Source organism: Ammospiza caudacuta, chromosome 1 (assembly GCF_027887145.1).
Source record: "Ammospiza caudacuta isolate bAmmCau1 chromosome 1, bAmmCau1.pri, whole genome shotgun sequence".
NCBI classification, from domain to species: domain Eukaryota; kingdom Metazoa; phylum Chordata; class Aves; order Passeriformes; family Passerellidae; genus Ammospiza; species Ammospiza caudacuta.
The window spans coordinates 150904046-150924319 of record NC_080593.1 but is presented as its reverse complement, the minus strand read 5'-3'; the positions used below and the strand labels follow the sequence as shown (position 1 = coordinate 150924319).

At 39.2% G+C, this 20274-nt stretch overlaps 1 protein-coding gene across 2 annotated transcripts in view; it reads left to right on the top strand.

Moving 5' to 3' along the window:
- TRAPPC9 (trafficking protein particle complex subunit 9) overlaps nucleotides 1-20274 on the top strand; it is a 447408-nt gene that overhangs the window by 3572 nt on the left and 423562 nt on the right. Inside the window, exons 2-7 of one of the 2 annotated variants that reach the window (XM_058802177.1) lie at nucleotides 5897-6042; nucleotides 6389-6517; nucleotides 10353-10379; nucleotides 11553-11674; nucleotides 13337-13462; nucleotides 18353-18569. In XM_058802177.1, the coding sequence (XP_058658160.1) occupies nucleotides 5897-6042; nucleotides 6389-6517; nucleotides 10353-10379; nucleotides 11553-11674; nucleotides 13337-13462; nucleotides 18353-18569 (767 nt within the window). The remainder of the gene's footprint in view (nucleotides 1-5896; nucleotides 6043-6388; nucleotides 6518-10352; nucleotides 10380-11552; nucleotides 11675-13336; nucleotides 13463-18352; nucleotides 18570-20274) is intronic. The other variant, XM_058802185.1, reaches the window with a different exon arrangement.

Here is a 20274-nt window from a genome sequence, read left to right as displayed (position 1 = left end):
TTAGGAAGATTAATTATTATTTCAAATGAGGCAATTCTTGGGAAAAGTAAGGATGATCTTTGTTTTTGGAAGTTGTTTGTATAATGAGCAGGAGAGACACATTCCCAGAGCTGACTGAGATGACAGCACACACAAACTCACTGAATTTTGTGTGTAGAACAACTTTTTTTGGCTGGTAGAGAACTTTATGTATGAAAAATAATGGGCTGAGTCCTAAAATGTTTTGAAGAAATGTTGTCCTGTTAAACAGAAATTGTAGGACTGAGAGGCTGACCTTGGGTTAATTCCTGGAGCATTCAGCCAAGTGGGGTTTTTTGGCAAATTGATTTATTTTTTCTTTCTGTTTCTTCAGCTGCAAATTGGATAAAATATTTATGTGGTCACAGGGCTGCTGAGGATAGTTGAAACATTTTCTGAAATCAGTTGCACTTGATAGTTATTTGTAGAGGCTGGGAGATTGATGGAGAACAATGGAAACACGTTCTCATGGTGATAAAAACATCCTACAAACTGAAAACTAGGAAATATATGTGCCAGAAATACTGAAAATCCCATTTGTTTTAAGTTTTCAATTTTATTTCTGTTTTCAGCTAAAAATAAACATACTTAAGTATTACTGTAAATCTACTTGGACAAGCTCATTTTAATGTTGCTTACACCAGTTTGTGTCTTAGGTTCTTTCTTTTTTTAATACTGGCATCATTTAATGCTGTGAAGGGATGAGGATGTAGGGCCCTGTTTGTAGAAGTGTCACAGCTGGGATTTGTGCACTGATTTATCAAAGCTGATGATCTCGGTATGTGTATGTGGCTGTTAATTTCCTTTCTGTTCTCTGTCTTTCTAATTTCTGTTCTGTTCCTTTCTGTTTTTCCCCCCCCCCCTTCTTCTCTCATACTGCCCTGTGAGTTTGTTGTTGGGTCTAAAAAGGTAGGATGTGATTGTGTATCTTTGAAATTAGTTAGCTTTTTTCCCATGTCCTGCCTCTTCACTTCGCCTTCATTGCATATTTTAGTGTTGCTTTTTATCTTTATTTTCTCAGTACACACAAGAACAGTCGCTGCCTGGAGCCTCCCCACTGCAGCTGCCCCCTTTTGGCGCATTTGGCAATTACATCTGGTAGCGATGCTGAGTGTTTTTGTAGGACACACCTAGTCTGCTTAGGTGGCTGCTGGCCTCTGGAATTTGCTTTATTTTTTAAACTCCAAAGCCATGAAGCTGTTGCTGCCTGTGTTTGATTTCCAAATTCAAAAGTTCTGGCAGTTGATCCAGTGCTGTAGCTGTGTCTCTTGAAGTCTGGATAATGTTATGATTGGTGATTTCTATAGCTCTGCATGCTAACTGGAATTAGTAGAACTTGATGGAAATTTTTGTTGGAGCATTTTGCATGACTACACTTTTGAGAATTGATTTTGCATGTTTCTTGTTTGTAAATTTAGCCAAATTTGGAGGATCCAGAAATTCTGTCAAACTTTTTTTTCTGGATGGTTTGTAGTGAAAATAAATTCTGTCTTAAAACATAACACTGTAAATTTTCCATAAAATTATCCTGGGATCCTAGAAAAGAGCTGGAGATGAAAGAATAAAGCACATGTCCTATAGAGCAAAGAAAGCAGAAATGGAAATCAAGTAGTTCTTCATAATTCCTGGAGCAGATTTATTGTCCCCCACTTTGCAGTGGTAGCAGTGGTCACTGGTCATGATTGTGGTGATTCCTCTGAATATAAGAGTGTGTTTGGTAGAGCATTAATCCAACCAACTTTAGAAAATAAGGTTTTAAAGTAGTTTTGCAGTCAATGGGATTTTTCTGTGTGGTGAGGACCTTCAGAAGAGGAGTTTGGGTGGGTGACACCAAGGAGCTTTCCGTGGGTGGCCCTGCAGGAGGTGGCACTGCCTTCCCTGGGGATGTTTCTGAGTGCATCACACACAGGAGGGGCTTTGTAGGGAGAGACCTTGGGTAATTCTTTGAAATTCCATGTTGTAAATGATCTTCTAGAGGAGAAATTAATAGGAGCTGCTCTTGGCAGAAGGGTGCTGCAAGGAACTGGCCTAGAGAAAAGTTGTCCTCTTATCCTAGAGAAAGTAATTGTTAATTTATGTGGGCTTCCTGTCCCTAAATAGATTAGGATTAAGCAGGAGAGAGCTGAAATATTTTAACAGGGTTTTAATAAAAAATAATTCAGAGAGAAGATATTTGTAAGCTTCTCACTTTCAGGTTCTTCAGCTAGATCTGTGAAGCAAAACTAGCTCAGTATTAAAATGAGCAATCACTTTATGCTGAAACATATTTTTATATAATATATATGAATATACATTCAATAGGAGAATTTTCCCATTAAATTTGCACCCCAGGATGCACAGAATAAACAGTGAGTCCCTTGGACATGATTTTAAGGCCCTGATGTTGTAGATAGTAGATTTTTTAAAAAAGAGGCTTCCCAAATGTGAAGTGAATTAAGTTTTGCTGGCTGTGGAGAGTGGGTTTTGTTTCCATGCAGTCTTTGCCTTTTGTCTTTTTGGACATACTCGAAGTAATTGAATTCACTGTACTTAATTGTGACTGCCTAATTAAGACAGTTTATACATTTCTTTGGTGCAAATTTACTTTATAATTAGTGAGAAAATATTTTCCAAGAGGATGGCAGTGACTTGCAGGGACTGTAGGAGATGTACCCTGTCTTGGCAATACCTTGAAGAGCCTAAAAATAGGTGGAGTGAATTCAGTTTTTGAATAACTAATAATAAATTTCTTCCTCACCAGGAATAAATTATCTGGTTTTCTATAAATAAAGGAAAGTTTCTCAAAGAACAGTGGTTTTATAAGCAATATTTATTTATGTCTGGGTGAATAAATGCCTTCAAACTTCAGATGTATTGACTGGGCATAAATCAGAATTAGGTGGTGAGGCTGAGTGATCAAAACTGTTCTGGTATCAGGTCGTGATTTAGGAGTCAGGCATCATCTCTGCTGTATGACTCATATTTATGAACTCAATCATCTGCTAGCTGGAAAATCTGGAAGAAAGCTTATAAAGTACAGTTTTGAGAGAATAAAAACTTTAATTTGTTCATAAACATAAAGATTGCTTGAAAGCATAGAGATGGAGTTGGAAGCAGTGGCAAGTTTGAGAGGAATTAGAGCTGGGTAAGGAAACAGTGATTCTCCAATTCCACCACTGCTGTACAAAACCAAAAAAAGTTAAAGCAATTTAACATTTACAATGCTATTTTCATTCTGGAGTGCAGAGAGTAGGACAATCTGATTTATAACCAATTTAAACTCTCCTGTGCAATGCTGATTCCAGATTACAAAGGAGCTTTTTGATGGAGTTGTTTTTCTATAACTCACAGCTCAGACTGAAATATTGGTAAGATTTGGTGCCCTTCCATAGTTCATACAGAGCAGCTTTAGCTTTCACTTTGAATTTTCTTGCATTTTTGTTCTTAAAAGATCTATAAAATACATACTTGTTGAAAAATAAAAGACAAATATTTCAATTCCTGACACATCTGAAAGATGAAGAACAACAGTTGTATTGAGCTTCACTTAATATCAACACCTTCACATCAATTGTGAATATGGTGTGCTAGATCAGGAAAGTTCAAACATTTATATAGGAATTATTTGTAACTTTTTAGATGGAGAGAAGCAATAGGAGACCTATTGCTTGTCTCCTTTTATTATTTCCTTTTTTTTTTTTTGCAGACAATAACACTGGTTCTGATAGCTTCTCTCTTCAGTTTTTATAAGGCTACTGTCTGTACTTCTATATATCTTCTCTTTTTCAATTTCTGTCCCCTGTCCATATAAATCAGTTCCTTTCTCTTCATCTCCTTTTTCCAAGCCAGCTGCAGGGAATGAGACATTATTTGGTGGCTGAAAAGATGTTTCTCTGTGGTGTAAACTACCCAAGCCAAACTGATGGCCTTGAAGGCAAATAAACCAGTGCCACGGAATTGTTTGGGTTCTTGCCATTCCTCCTGGCCCTTGTGCCTTCAAATCTAAAGGAAATAAATGAATGTCCTTATTCCTCCCCTTACATTTCATATGTTCTGTGCCTCTTCTCCTTTTCTCATTTCTACATTACAGTCCTCATGGGGATAGTTTGTTCTGATGCTTTATGGAGATTGTTTCAGTGACATTTCAGTTCATCTCTTGAAAAAAAACCCCACTGCTCCACACCTGGTTTCATTCCATAACTTTGGCATTCCTCTTATATTCTGGTCTCACTCCAGGGAATAAGAGTTCAGCATCTGGAGTGGGGGTGTAACTTTAGGGGTTTTTTTGGGGTTTCTTTTTTATTTAAAGTTGTTAAGTTCAAATAGTCTTGGTAACGTTTTAAAAAATCACTGGTTTGAGCTGGAACAAACCTTAAAGATCATCTCTTTCCAGCCCCTCTGCCATGGGCAGGGACACTTCCATTATTCCAGGTTGCTCCAAGCCCCATCCAAGCTGGCCTGGAACACTTCAGGGATGGGGCATCCACAGCTTCTCTGGGCAACCTGTTCAACTTAATTTAAATTAAATTAATTAAATGGCAAAAGTATCACTACATCTCCTAAAAGCTCAAAGTTTACAACTATGTCAATCCAAATTGGTTCTTTGTATTTTTACCAGATTCTTTGGCTTTCGTGTATACAGTAAAGAATGGCATCTGCATCAATTCTTCTAATTAAATTTTCATTTTTGATAGACCTTTATTTTAGTTTAAACTATCCAAAGAAAGAAGAGTCTATTTTTCCTTGGTGTGATATTTGTAAAGTAAACTTTCATACCTCTCTGGATGTTCTTAGAAGACACTGTTAGAACAACAAGATATACTATTGAAAATAACATAGATAAATTAATAAAATATCTCAATTGACATTTAAATTTCTTCCTCATTAAACAAGTTTATAATTATAGTGCAAGGACATTCTTGCCAGGGAATACTTTTGCAGGAGGCAGGACAGGAGGATTGTTCATGGATTTGGAGAGCAGAGTTGTTCTGAGCTGTCTCTTAAGCCATGAGGTGTTCTCTAAGTCCAGTGTGTCTTGCTTTGCATCTGTTACTTTTAAAACTTTTCTTTAGGTGAAATGGACTAAAACCCCAAACAAAACAGTGGGATTAGTTTGTTTGTCACACAGATTTATGCCCAAGTTGCCTTTTCAGCTGTACCAAGGTGTCTGTTGAATATATTCAGTAGATTTTGTTCATTTGGGAAGAACATCACCATTTATTTTAACATGTAGAAAAAGAGGAGGAGGAGAAATTCTGTCAGCTGTTGCCTGAAGTGATGGTGCTTTTTCACTCATCATCCCTTTAAAAGAAGGGGCTGGAGCAGGGGGAGGTTTGTGGGGGTCTGAGGGGGTTCTGGCCCCCAATACCTTTAGGTAGGGGAGAGGCTCCCAGCAGAGGAAACAGGCCCAGAGCAGGATTTGGGAAAGGTCACCTTTAATATGCTCAGAGCCAAAATGTGAGGGATTCCATGGGAAACATCCCTGGAGTTGTGGGATTTATTCAAGAACAGCTTCCTGGAAGCACAAGATCAATCCTTCCCCTACTGAGAGAAAGGAAAAAGGCAGAACAAGAGACCACCCTGGCTTAACAATGAGCAAAAAGACCAGCATGTCAGCTATGGACAGGCAGCCAGATACTCACTGTAGTCTGCAGGAACCTTGCTTTGGAGGTTTTCAGGGCTTGTGACTCTAGCTGTGTACCCAAAACATGCCATACATGACTTTTTCCAATATATCCTCAAATTGTTGCTCCTTTTGCACATGACATTAGTTAGCATTCATATTTGCTTAGAAGCAGAGAGTAAATCCACGTTGATCTGCTATGAAGGAGGGAAGATAACTGCCCTGAGGTGTTTGTCAGCCCAGAGCAGATCCCTGAGGTGCTCCTGTCTGTTGCAGACACTACAAGAAGCGCTGCCAGGGCCGCATGAGGAAGCACGTGGGGGATCTGTGCCTGCAGGCGGGCATGCTGCAGGACTCCCTGGTGCACTACCACATGGCAGTGGAGCTGCTGCGCTCTGTCAACGACTTCCTCTGGCTTGGAGGTACGACTGGCTGTGGCACTTGTAGTCCCAAGTGTGAAAATGTGGATTTTATGTAAATATGTATTTCATTTTGGCTTTTCGCAACTATTAAAGTGAATATTGTATGTGTTACGTTAGAAAGTTATGCTGTGTTAAGTTTCTTAAGTAATGTGTTAAATATAGTTTTAGGTTATAACATAATGTTAAAATAGAAACTATGCTACATGAGATACTTTTTTTCTAAAAAAGTAAGATACATAAGACACTTTTTTTCATTTTGTTTGTGTAAACGGACTTTACCACGGGATGGTTCACTTCCTGCAAATGTCTCTGCTAACCCTTTGGCTTTTTTTGCTTTTCTCTGCAGCTGCCCTGGAGGGGCTGTGCTCAGCATCTGTCATCTATCACTACCCAGGGGGCACTGGGGGTAAAGTTGGCTCTCGCAGGGCCCAAGGAGGTTCTCTGTCTGCTGAGGCAGGCAACAGGCACAGGCCAGGTAAGGATGGCATTTCTGGGTTATCCTGTTTGCCACCACATCTGAAAACTTCCCCCTACATCCTAACTGTAAAATTATACAGATGACAGCATTAATCAGAGGAGGGAGGTTTGGGGAATAATTTTGTTGGGTTTTTTTTTTTTTTTAGATTTTTGCAATTATTTTTCTGTTTTGGTGTTAATGTCAACACATATGCTTTGCACAGAATTGCAAAGTTTTTGATTTCTTCACCTGATTGTTAGTAGTGTCTGTGTTAGTTTGAATTTTGCTGGAGGAGAGGCAGACAGTTTTCATAAAATAGGATCTGGCAGGGCTGCATGTATTAAAAAGAATTAAGTTGGGAACATTTTATCAGAGTTTTTTTGCTACTCTAAAGTCAATGAGTAACAAATAGATTTTTTAAAATGAAATGCCAATAAACCAATGTAATTTTTAAGATTTAGTATACTTTTTCTAAACTCTTGGACTGCAAAGGAGATGGCTGAGGAGAAATATGAGAACAATCTGTAATGCAGTGAACATTGTGGAAAAGGATGGGTAGGGCTCACAGGTTCAGTGTTTGTTTCAAGAGAAGAACTGGAGGACATCAAGCAGAGCTTAGCAGATGGAGAAGCAGATGAAAGGAGTTACTCTTTACCCAGCCTCCAGGTATGCCATGGAACTCCTTGGCATTCAGAGGTGCCAATCTGGTGCTGTGAGAGAGAGGCCAGGCTGCTGCAGCTCCATGGCCCCAGGTCCAGGCAGACAGGAGGCTGAGCAGGAATTCCCAGCAGCCTGGAGAACACACAGGGAGCACAGACACAGCCTCAGTCTGTCCAGGAGCTGGCACTGCTCTGCACCAGGGACTGGCACCTCAACCCACAAGGCTGAGAGCCAGAGCCCATTGCAGCTGTTGGTGCTTAGACCAGCACACACACATTCACTCCCCTCTGCTTTTCCATGCTTGGTCCCTAAACTGCCTCAGTCCCTCCTTGTGCTTGTCTTTGGCTTGTCCCCTACACCCCAGAAGGAATCTTGTACAATCCCAGAATGTTCTTTCCCCGCAGTGAGCCCCATATCCCTGTAGGAGTGACCCCCCAGTCTGTGTGTGAGGGATCCAGAGAGCTGCTGGGGTAACTGAGCTGGGCTTCACCCCCCAGAGCTCTGATCAGCTCTGGGCTTCACCTCCCCAGCTCTGGTGGCTCTGATTTGGTTGTTGGGGCTCAGCTGGTGGTCACTGATCCTCTCCACTCCTCTGTGGCTGTGCAGATGAGCCTGTCACATAACCTGACACTTGTCACGTGGTGTTACAGCTCCTGAAGGGTTCTGTGGCTTTCAGGAGAGGCTGGGCTGGGGTAGGAAAATGGAAATACATTGGTTAATGGGAGCTACACAGGCCTGTGGGCTAACCCAGCACACCTGTGTATGCATTCCCTCAGCACTGAAACATAGCTGGGTTTCAGCGCTGGTGTTTTCTCTTGTGCAATGTGGTCAGAAGTAATTATTTCATCCAAAGAAGCAACCACCCATCTTTATTCTAAGTCACAATCTAGTAAACACTTGCTTTGTATTACCTTTATTATCAACTGTGTGTATTGAAATCAGATAATTGTGATAGTAAAATTACCTTATTTCAGGACAGAATACTAATTTTTATACCCTACCTAGTCATTAAAATCTGTGCATTTGGTCCCATGACCTATGGATGCATTTTACATTGGCTGTTACAATTTCACCTGGTTAATGACCTTTATCTACTTTTCAATGAATATTTATCAGGAGATGTTGCAATCTGTTTGTTTGTTATGGGTACTCCTGGTTACTAAAGAAGACAAAAAGTCACAGTTATCGGAATAATTGAATTTTTTTGGGTTTATTATTGCTGGTTTCTATTTAAATTGTCTTGTATTTCAAAGTCCAGTTTGTAAACTTGTTAGTGCAGTTGTAGTTTAAAAATGTTTTAGGTTCATATGAAAAGATTTTTCAAAGGACTTTTCTGTGAAGAAAAACTTATTACAGTTTTTTTTTGTCATCCTTTCCAGATGAAAATATTACTTTGTGGCCCATTAGAGACTGTTCCCTAACTCTAGTTATGATCTCTGTGTTTGGAGGTGTGAACTGCTGAGTTCCCTCTGGCCAAACAGCTGTTGCTGTGATGTCATTTTCCTACAAAGTTTTCTGAAAGTTTCTATTTATTACCTATTCCTGACTCTGCAGTGCCTTTCATTTGAAATCCTTTCAAACTGCACCTTTGGTTATAGTCTCTTTCACTGGAATTGATTTTGTGAGGACAGTGCTCCATCTGGCAACAAATTCTGCTGTATCTTTCTGTGGGATAAATCCAGAAAAAAAGGGATTCCAAATTCTGCACAAAGAAATGCCACACTTGGAACTGAAACTTGTGCCTGATTTTGAGGCATGTAAATGTGAGAGTTACCTTTAGTGCTTCCCCTTGTAGCTGGAATTGCACCTCTTGTACTTCAGCCTTCACAGGATGCAGTTTCCTGCCCAGATCCAGCCAAGAGAAACATCTTCCTCTGGAATCCCTTGAGATTTCCATCCTTTGGCATTTTTAGGCTGCAGCACAAGACCTGTCTGCTCAGCAGATGGGGGTGTCTGCTTTATATTGAAACAACTTTGGAAAGAAGGCTCCAAAATACAGCTGAGCTTCTGCTCTGTGCTGTGGCTGCCCATCCCTGGAAGGGCTCAGGGTCAGGCTGGATTTTTGAGCCATCTGCTCTGGTGAAGGTGCCCATGGACAAGGGGTTGGAGTTTGATGGTTTTTAAGATCCCTTTCCAAACCTTTCTGTGAAAAGGATGCTTTGACTTCTCAGGTATCTGAACCCTTTTGTTTGCATGGGGACAGATTAGGCTGTGTCCCCTGGAATTCCTGGATGTGTCTGTGCAGCCTTCAGTGTAAAGGAAGATTCTGAGTTGCTCAGTTCCTCTTGGCCAGGGAATCTGGATGTGCTCTGTCAGCTGTGGGATTTGTATGTCAAACAAGATGAGTCTGGATTGCTTTATGCTTAGGTCACTGGCTGCTCTGGATTTCTCCACTGGGTTTTATTTGTTGGGAATTATAAGATCTTGATTTTGTTGCTTTTTCCCCAGGCAGAATTATGACACCTGAGTGAAGTGTTGGTGTATATTTGAATCTAGATCTAAATCTCTGCTTCACTTGTCTGGAATCTGAGCAAGTCAACTGAAGGGAGGGTCTGTCTTGCTGATAAAATAATTGTTTTTGACTGCTTAACCCTTGATGTGAACAATTTTATTGCCATGTTTAACCAAAGTTTAGGGCAACAAGGTGTTCTGTACTGGTAATCCAGCTCTGCAGTACTCTTCCAGGGACAGTCTGGCTTATTGGCTTGACATGACTCAATTATTCAGAAAATTAGATGGAGAGAAATGAATGACAATTAAAAGGGATAAAATTACTTGGACATTTTATTCTAGAGTATTGTGCAGATTAAATGAGCTCCCACAAGGAGATATAAGTATTGTAGGTCCTGGCACTAATATTAAGTGGACTGTAATGGAAACTTGCTAATCAAAACAATAAACATAAAGGAAAAAAAAAGATGGATTTAAATTATACACTGAAAATTCTGAAATTCTTCTTAGTATGTCTTAGAACTCATTGCAAATTTATAGACTTTGACATTTATTTATTAACAAAATAAGATTTAACATATGGGGACTACTTGAATTATTATTGGCAGTCCTTCACAACAGCACTGATTACCCTGATGAATCTGATGATTTTGTTCAAGCCTGATGTTATAAAACATTTTAAGAACTTACTTTGCTGGCTCTATTTAAGGCTGAAAAAAATCATTTTTGTTCCTCCTTTTAGGGGCACAAGAAGTTCTCATTGATCCAGGTACATTATTTTCCTGCATGTTTCCAAAGTATTTTCTTGTATTACTTAATGTGTTTTGCAATTGTATATATGGTTATTGCCACTTACCAAAACTAGCAGTGATCCCTGATGCTTCAGTTTTTGGCTCTAAATCTTGAGAAATTATAGAGACTGAAGGGTAACTGGCACAAAATAAATGCTGTAATTCTGTGATTGTGTCTCAATTAATTCTAATCAATAAGATTTCTTTCCATGAGTAGTGAGGATTTTGAAATATTTTTGATGTGACCAACCTGAATAATCATATGTGATTCTTTAGAGTCATGGTGCACCCTCAGTCATCATGAACAAACATCTTGCACTTCCATAAAATAATCTCCAGATGTGCTTGGTCTGATTCCTTAAGGTTAATAATTATATTAAAAAAGTTGCCTTGGCATTTAAGTATGTAAAGAAACATTCTTTCCGCTCCCTGAGTAAATTCAGAAATACCTTTCACAATAGTTTTTAACTGTCTATTGACAGTTAGGGCCAGCTCTGAAACACAGAGATTTTTTTGCCATTTTTGCAGAGAAACCTCTTGGAGAAATCAATTAATGTATAATCCTAAATAAATTACAGTATAATGCTGCAAATTAAGTAATATGTAAGAAGGTATTGAGCCTTGCCAAGCCTTTGATATGTTTCCACTTTTATGATGTTAACTCCAATAAAATCAAATTCTAAAAATAGAATTTTCATGTTCTTTCTAAAAACCCAGATTTCCTTGGCTTCTATTTCAAATTCTTATCCTTTATATAGACCCTTTCTGTCTCTTGCCTTCTTTCTTATATAAGAAAACCATTTTCTTACTGTTTTGTCTGAGCCCTTTTTTTTCCCTAAGGTGTGCTTTAGAAACACAGTTTTAAAGTAGAAGAAGGAATAGTTCAAAGATTAAAACTGGCTATTCAGATGTGGCCATAAAATAATTTTAGCAATCTGTATTTTATTCATAGTCTAAACATTCAAATAAAGGCTAAAAATAATGATTTTTTTTTTTTTTACAAAGTGAGAGATTATTTCCTTTCTTTCTAGGTTGGGCAAGTGTACCCTGTGTATTCTGTGTCAAACCTACAGCATACCCTAGCTTGCTTTTTAGATATTTAGCATTTGCCAAGAGTCCCTGTGCTCATTTCTGACCCTGTTCTGTTCCAGGTGCTCTGACTTCCAATGGGATCAATGCAGATACCAGTGCTGAGATAGGACGTGCCAAGAACTGCCTGAGTCCTGAAGACATCATAGAAAAATATAAAGAAGCCATTTCTTACTATGGCAAGGTAATCCTGGTTATTTATAAATGAACACTTCAAGTTCTTTTCAACCATGAACTCCTGAGGCTTTGGTTTTGGGGGATCTTTTAAAGCATGGCAGTGAGGTTTGTAAAACAGCTTCCAGCTCTGCTGGAGCACTTTTTAGGTTTTTGTGCAAATGCTCAGAGCCTGAGATGGAAAAGGAACTTAATGTCTGCAGTCATAATAAGAAAAGAAAAAGAATTGTTTTTACTGTGAAAATAGTGGCTCAGTGTCCACATCAACACTAAAGAGAAGTTTGATTGTATTGCAGGGGAGTTATTTAATCACTTTTTAATTTCAGGTATTTCTCTTGTTTGATAATGTATCTTTAAACTAAGCTTATAAATATTTATTACAGGCATTTTCATGTCCATGTTAAAGGGAGACTCTCCAAGTGAAACAATTTCAATTGTGTGCATGAGTTAATTTATGATCAGGAGCAATGAAAGGTGATAATTCTGGGCACAGTGTCAGATAAATTAGAATCCATCAGTAAAACAATAACTGTCAAGGATGCATTCAGCTTTTTAATGTTACCTTAAGGGTACATTGCTCATCTTGAAAGGGTGGGATGTCTCTAGGAGTATAAAATTATTGGACTTAGTTGGGCTTAAGGCAGGATATTTATATTTTGATTATTTATAATATGCACTGTGCTCTCAGCAAGTAATAACTGTGCTTCACTGCAGCTTCACTTGAAATAACAAAGAGATTTGTGTCAGGACTGATTTATAACCCTGCAAGACAAGCACAGTTACCTCCTGCCTGTTCCAGACCTACAGAATAACTCCTTGCTCTAATGCTGAGGAAGCAGCACTTTTCTGGATGGTTTTTATGTTCTCACTCAACTGAAAAACTTTTGTAGCACCTTCTAAAATAGATTCAATCTCCACTGTTTTGTTTTTGCTAATATAAATGCATGAGAGAGGAATATGTGACAGCTTTGCTGGTGTAACTCTTGCATTTTGTTATTGAGCTTTCTTTCCCCCATTGGTTTTCAAATATAAATACCTGAAGAGAGCTCAACTTCAGCAGAAGGTGGGAAAAATCAAATACCCAGTATCAATGTTGTCTGGGGAAATCACCAGATCAAAATTGCCACTTTGTTATCTGAGCACCAACAGTTCAATGCACATCTGCATTGTCTCCTTAGCTTCCTTAAGCAAGCTAAATCACTAAACAGTCATTTACAGCAAATGTTTTGCAAACAAATATTGGAACAGCCAGACTGGTTTCTAATTCTCTCATCAGGAATATTGTTTTAACTAAAGAGAAAATGGATGCAGCAATAAAAATATTTGCATTGTAAAGGTAGAATTTATTTGCAGCCACAGCACCCACAACCAACCATTTATATGAGGTTACCCCAAATTGTTCCAATATTCCCAGCTTTTCTCCTCATCTGAACTCTCAAAATGAGAGCAGTGAGTGAAGAGGCTGAAAGCAGCTGTTTTGCACAATAATATTTTAGATGACACCTTAACTTTCACTTGGGCACATGTTGATAATTTAACAGTGCCATCATTAGCATTAAGGAATTGCTGGGTTTGGAGGATGTGACAGCTGATTTATGTGCTGAGCAGAAATGCTCATAAAATCTAACAGGTGCAATACTTCAATATTATTTTAATTTTCTCCCTCTCCAAGTACAAGAATGCTGGGGTGATTGAACTGGAAGCTTGTGTGAAGGCTGTGAGAGTCCTGGCCATGCAGAAGAGGAGCATGGAAGCCTCTGAGTTTCTGCAGAACGCAGTTTACATCAACCTTCGGCAGGTCAGTTGCAAAGTCCAGGTTTTCTTCTCTTGTCATTTATCAGAATCTCCTGAAAATTACTTAGATTCAGGAGACTCCAGTTTATTTTCTGTACCACTGCCTTTCTTCTGACAAAAGCTTGACTTCTGAGGATTTTCACATCTGTGAGTCTGGGTTACAAGGTATTGAGAGTTCATCTAAAAACATGAGGACTTAGTTTGAGATTAAACTCTGTTGCTTCTTCTCCCTTGTGAAGGTAAAAAAAAAATCCCATTGTTGTTCTCTTGTGATGCTGTACTAGGGAAAAACAGCTGCCTGGGACTGCTCTGCAGTGGATTTTTAAAATTTTCTTGATTGCATCTCATTCAATGGAACTGAGCAAATCAGGAATGGCCTGTTGCAGAGTGAGCTGAAGGGTCTGATTAGTGTTCTTAATCAACTGAATTTTGTTGTGTAGTGCAAAGTCTTAATTAAGCCAAATCAGAAAGGAATTCAGGGGGGAAATCAGTGTTTGGAGCTGTGTGGAAAGTGCTCAGTATCACCACAAAAACAACATTAACACTTGAGCAGTATCTCAAGCTTGGTGTCACTGCTCACAGAGAGATTGCTGTGGTTGAAAGGATTAATAAAAAGCTAGGTTTATATGTTAGGTTTCATAATGGTTTTTGGTTTTTTCTCATTACATCTTGGTAAGATGAGCAGTTTAAATCCACAGCATTGACCTTATTAGGCCCAGACAGGGACAGAAGATTTATCAGGGAGGTAGAACACTTTCTTTCATTTGCTAAGAATCCTTTCTCTGGAATAAATTTTCTAACAAAGCATTAATGAGACAATAATTAATTGATAAGCTGTCATAAAAATCATCAGTCTTGTTAGAGTGTGCCTTAATTGCCACAATCCTTGTCATGCTAAAGGCCCTCTCTTTAATTCTGTAACCTGTTTTTTTGCTGGCAGTTCTTTGTTGTTCACCCATCCTCTTGTTCTGGAGCTGTTATTCTTGTTGCCTCCAACATTGTTGTTGTTTCTTTTTCTGGAAGCAGTTAGTGGCACTAAGAGAATACCCTGTTCTCCCTGACACCACTGATATTGCAACTTTCACTTCCCATCAGAGGGAACCTGTAAGACCCAGCATCCTGGTTTGAAGGACAGGTGTCTGACAAGAAAGGCAGGAACCTCTCTTGGAATAGAAAATGTGATCCCCCTTCTCTCCAAATAACTCTGAAAATCTGGGGTTTTCAGGCAAAGACCTGGGAAAAGGAATCACAGTTCTTCACTGGTGTGTGTACCCTCACCCCCTGGCCAAAATCTCTTGGTATTTTTGCCCTTCCTAAAGAGAAAACCCCCAGGTGAGAAAGGAGTCAGCTGCACCCTTCCCCACCTTGGCCATTTTTTTGGTCACTGTTAAGTACTGGTCCTTGTTGTCTCTTACCTACAGATGGGACAAAATTTCATGAGAGAAGGAACCAAAATGAGAAATCCTAACCCCCAACACCCAGTGAATGGCAAAGTACTTGCCACTTCAATAATTGGTATGAATTGCCTAATAATACACAAACACAAACTTGGCAACATGAAAAACAGACCCTGATCTAAGCAGTGAACCTGCAACAAAACCAGCTCAGACTGGGATCTCTGCAGGGCTGGGAGCAGAGATTGTGTTGGCATTACTGTGTGAAATAATGTAGGATAATCCTTCCAGGGCTTTTCAGGGCTGGGAAATATGTTTTCCATAAAGAGAGGTATGGCTGGGAATTGTATTTATGGCTTTTTAAGATTTACTGTATGAAGCATGTAAACAAATTAGAGTTGTATTTATAATTTGGACTAACTCATGAGGAGGAGTCATCCTGGGATAGCTGAGGGAATAAACTGTGGGACAATGCTTTTCATTTGTAGGTAAACAGAACATCAGCACAACCAATATTCTGCAGCAGAAAAACACCTCAAAGGTTAAAGTGTAAGACTTGTTCCTATCCATAAATTTAATTTCATACTCAGTCTAGTAATATCATGTAATTGGTATTTTCTGATGAGCTGCAGGGTAATAAGACTTAACTTTGCATCCAGTTATGAGGAATAAATTGTAAAATATAATTACAGAGAAAGTGAGATTATAAAATTTTAATGTAGTAAGGAATAATTAAAAAGCAAATAAAAAGCTGCATTATTTGAAAGCCTGGCTTGAAACAAACCTGAGGAAAAACTCTATTACCTGAAGAGTGACCTACAGCCTTTCCAGGTGCAGTTGTAGCTTTGTCTGGTAGAGCAGTCAAATAAAAATTAACCAGGTGGAAATAATGCTGTGCTTCAGGTGGTGCCTGTTCTGCAGCCACTTTACAGGCATTAAGCTTTTATAAATTTGTGAGGTCAGGAAAGATGTTTGTGGGTGTTACAGCAATGGCCTGCAGAATGCCTGCTGCAATCTTCCCAGAATTAATTACTTGGAGTATCTGGATGGGTTTTTTTCTCATTTTTTTCTTCTTTTAAATTCCTGGATGGTAACATAACTGTTTGTGCTTAGGAAAATGCAATTTTGCTGTCTTTGTGGTGGTGAAAATAAGGTTTTCTGCAACTGAGGAAAATTGACTAACTTTGGGGACAACCATTAAGCAACAAGTCATGTAACAGTGCTAAAAACTTAGATATTATGAAAATAAAACTTTCTGGGAATCTACTGCCTCTCTCATAGTAATTCCAATTATTACTGAGGGCTCCTGTCTAACTAAATAGCATTGCCCTGTCTTTTATCATCTTAAAGAATTAGTGAACATTGTTGGTATTTGTATTTAAGGAATAGCTTTTGATAGGGTTTTTTAAAGCTTTTTTTTTCTTTATTTCCTGATCATGTGCTTGTGCCCTTTTCAACTTTGCTGCCATATTTTTCATTGCTCTAACTTGTTAAAAATGGCATAAATAGGTGACTTCAGTATGATATCTTGTGTTCTTTCTGAGTGATTGCTTTTGGGAACTATGGTAACTTCTCCAAATTATTTCCTGTGTTTTCCATTTGTGCTTTTTGGTTTTTTCCAGCTGCACTGGTTTCTGAAAGTTTTCACCCTAGTGCAATTACCTTTTTTCACAACTCATGATATACAGGGATGGTCTTAGGGATGGGTGGTATTTTTGTGTCAGGCACTGTCTTCTGTTGTAAGTTCTGAAAAAACAGGAATTTCAGCTTCAAAAATTGCCTGAACTCTCTAAAATGCTTTGCTACTCTGTGTGTTTCTTCATAGCCTGAAGTACAAAAATTTGAAGTGTCGGATAAGGTCATGTACCCTCTGATAACTCCTCTTTGATGTGTCTCATATCCCTGTGTCCAAAATTAGAAATGACTTTTGAGACCAGACTGCTTTTTGTAATTATATCAGGATTTGAGTGGCTGAAAGACATTTTGAAGCTCTGCTTACAAGACCTAATCCTTTCTTCAAAGAAACCAGCCAGTGTGGTGAGCAGCTTCCCTCTGACTGTCCAAGCCTTTGAGTGCCTGAAGTTAAGCAGACTGATTGATACTTCCAGTTTTGAAGAATGAGTTGCTGTTTCTGTCCTTTAGGGCTATTTTTGGGTGAAGTTTGTCACTTGAAACACTTTGCAAAATGTGTTGGCAGCTTTAGAGTAATTTCAAGCACGTTTTATTTCTTTTGATTGTGCCAGGTCCTGTGCACTAGGTGTCAGCATTGCTCTGTCTGCAGGTTCCTGGGACACAGAGCAGGAATCATCCAGAGTTTCTGTGGCAATCTCTTCATGGCTGGCTGACTCCAAAGCAAGATTATCATGCAGGCCAGAGGCAAAAGGAATTAAGTTACCTGGGACTTAGGCCAATACACTGATAAGCTAAAGGAGCACATGGTGGTAGTTTCTTATTAAGTTTCAGCTTTAAGCCTAACGGGACTTTAACTAAATTTCACCTCACTTGTTGGCAGTGTGCAACTGTATCATGGAATTGTTTAGGTTGGAATAGAGCTCAAGACCAACCATTACCTCAGCACTGGCAAGCCCAACACTAAACCACGTCCCCAAGTGTCACAGCTACACATCTTTTAAAGCCCTTCAGTCATGGTGACTCCACCATGTCCCTGGGCAGTTCCAATACTTGACTCAGTGAAGAAATCTATGTCTTTCCATGACATTTTGCTACTTTAACATTATTTTTTACCTTGTTGGGAAAAGCTCCCCTTGAGCTCACTGCTGCCCTCCAAAACTTGCTCATGGTGAGGCACTGGCACAGGTTTGCCAGAGAAGCTGTGGATGCCCCATCCCTGGGAGTGTTCAAGGCCAGGTTGGATGAGGCTTGGAGCCAGCTGGTTTAGAAAAAGACATTCCTGCCCATTGCAGGCAGTTGGAACAAGATGATGTTTAAGGTCCCTTCCAACCCAAACCATTTTATGATTCTGTGATTCAATCTCACGGTGTATAAATCACAGTGCGGTTTCACGGAATGAAAAATTTGTGGTTTACAAGATTAGAGACATAAAAATCCAGACAGTAGTTTCTTGCCTTCATAGCCTGAGATTTCAAGATTAGATTTAATCTTCAAGGGATGAAAATCTTAGTGAATCAATAAATCTTGGAAGTGCTATATTTTTGCACTCCTTTCATTCACACCAATATCATGTTAAGTATCTTCCATAAAAAGTGGAGCTGTTTAGCTGTTACTGACTGTTTTGACTGTTTACTTGTTAGTACCACTTACAAATAAAGTTGAAGCTGCAGAACTTCATCTTTGCAGTTTTTATTAACACTTGAACCAAGCTTAACTTTCCCTGGCTGCAGAAGCTGTCACGCCTGGCTATGTGCAAATCCCTGCCCTTCTGCAGCGCCAATGTCTGCTACTCCTGTTTGTTTTTTAAAACTCAGCACTTGAAATCTGATTAAAAACCATCCCTTTCCTCCTTCCCCTTCCAACTGCAGCTCTCAGAAGAGGAGAAGATCCAGCGTTACAGCATCCTGTCGGAGCTGTACGAGCGCATCGGCTTCCACCGCAAATCGGCGTTTTTCAAGCGCATCGCGGCCATGCAGTGCGCGGCGCCCAGCATCCCCGAGCCCGGCTGGAGGGCCTGCTACAAACTGCTGCTGGAGACCCTGCCTGGCTACAGCCTCTCCCTGGACCCTCAGGACTTCAGCAAAGGTCAGTGGGATTGCCACTTAGCTGGCTTTCCATAGTAATTCCCTTGAGAGATTTCATCCTGGACCTACGTTGTTTGGTCATCTGAAACTATGGCAGCAGATAAAGCAGTTGTTTAACACTGTGCCTTCACTTTCTCTTAATGTTGTTCCAATAATTTCAAATTTCTGCAAGTCACTGCTGAATGTGTTGCTGTGGTTCCCTGGTTGCAGGAAGTAATGATGTGTTATTTATGAAAACTTAGTTTCTTATGTTTTTCAAAAAAACATTATTATCTTTGTTTTGATAATATGTTTCTCAATACATGAAAAGGTCATCTATTATTCTGGATTACTTTTTCAATTAAAGTGTCTTCAGGTGTTCCATCAGAAATTGTATTTCTTTTGGTCTTATAGCTGTTTGACAAAAAAGATTAAAAATCCTTTTACATATTTTTGTATATAGATGCAGATAATGTAATTAATAGGGTCAAATATGTCACATTTCCCCACAAATGAGATCAGAGACAGCTAAATTGCTGCTTGGCAGCTCCTTTTGAGTAAACCTTTCCAACACTTTGCATTGTGTTATAGAGCAGCAGTTTTGGGGACCATTTCCTAAATGTTTTAGCTGCAGGAGAGGAGCAGGAAGTGATGGGCTGAGCTGTATTTGTGGATGGTTGGTGTTGGGTTTTATAAAACTGTTCTGATTTGGCAGTCAAATTATATGTGAGAGGAGGTAGCAAATGCCAAGTGGACTCAGTGGAAAGATGCTAAGAATCTAGGAATAGGGAATGTGCTGGGAAAAATATGCTGTGACTTGGGACAGGACTGTGTTGGGAGAAGAAGTTGTAGAAGTTCTGCAAGAAATTATAAATAAAAAAGCAAAGAAAAGACATGACTGGTATTTATCTTTCATTTCTCCCTTACCTTCATGATGCACTGAAGTGAGTTGTCTCATTTTTTATCCCTGAAATGGCTCTTTTAGAGACATATGGAAAGATCACTGCAAACTCTAAGATAGAAATGACATTTCACACATGAAAAATAATGAGACTCTCAAAATATAAACTCTCAAGGTTTGGTTGCAGTAAATATTCCTAAAACAGTTTGCCAAATGCTGATGGGTGATATTACAAGGAAGGCTGTTGAAGTTTATGAAGTATTGAACATCTCGAAATATCTGTTATTTAAAAATTATTGCTTACTACTAAAAGCAGGTTAAGCTTCATGAAGAGTGCTGCATATTATGGTTCTGAAAGGAAGGTTGTGTTAAGATCATCTATTTATTCTTCCCATAGATACTCTACAAATATGAAGTAATTCATAGCCTGAAACTTAAAGGCTGAAAATCAGGATATGTGCCTTGTGTCCCAAAGTTTTATTGCTTTTATTGCCTGGGAAGGCATTTAGAAAAAGATATCTCTTGCTTGATCTTTAAAGAGTTAAGAATTACTGGGTAGTTTCTTTTCTTTACAAGGGCATGGAGTGACAAGACAAGGGGAAATGGCTTCAAGGTTTAAACTGGATATTGGGAAGAAATTCTTTACTGTGAGGGTGCTGAGGCCCTGGCACAGGTCGCCCAGAGAAGCTGTGGCTGCCCCATCCCTGGAGGTGTCCAAGGCCAGGTTGGATGGGGCTTTAAGCCACCTGGTCTAGGGGAAGGTGTTGGAAATAGATGATCTTTAAGGTCCTTTCCAATCCAAACCATTTTTTGATTCTATTATTTC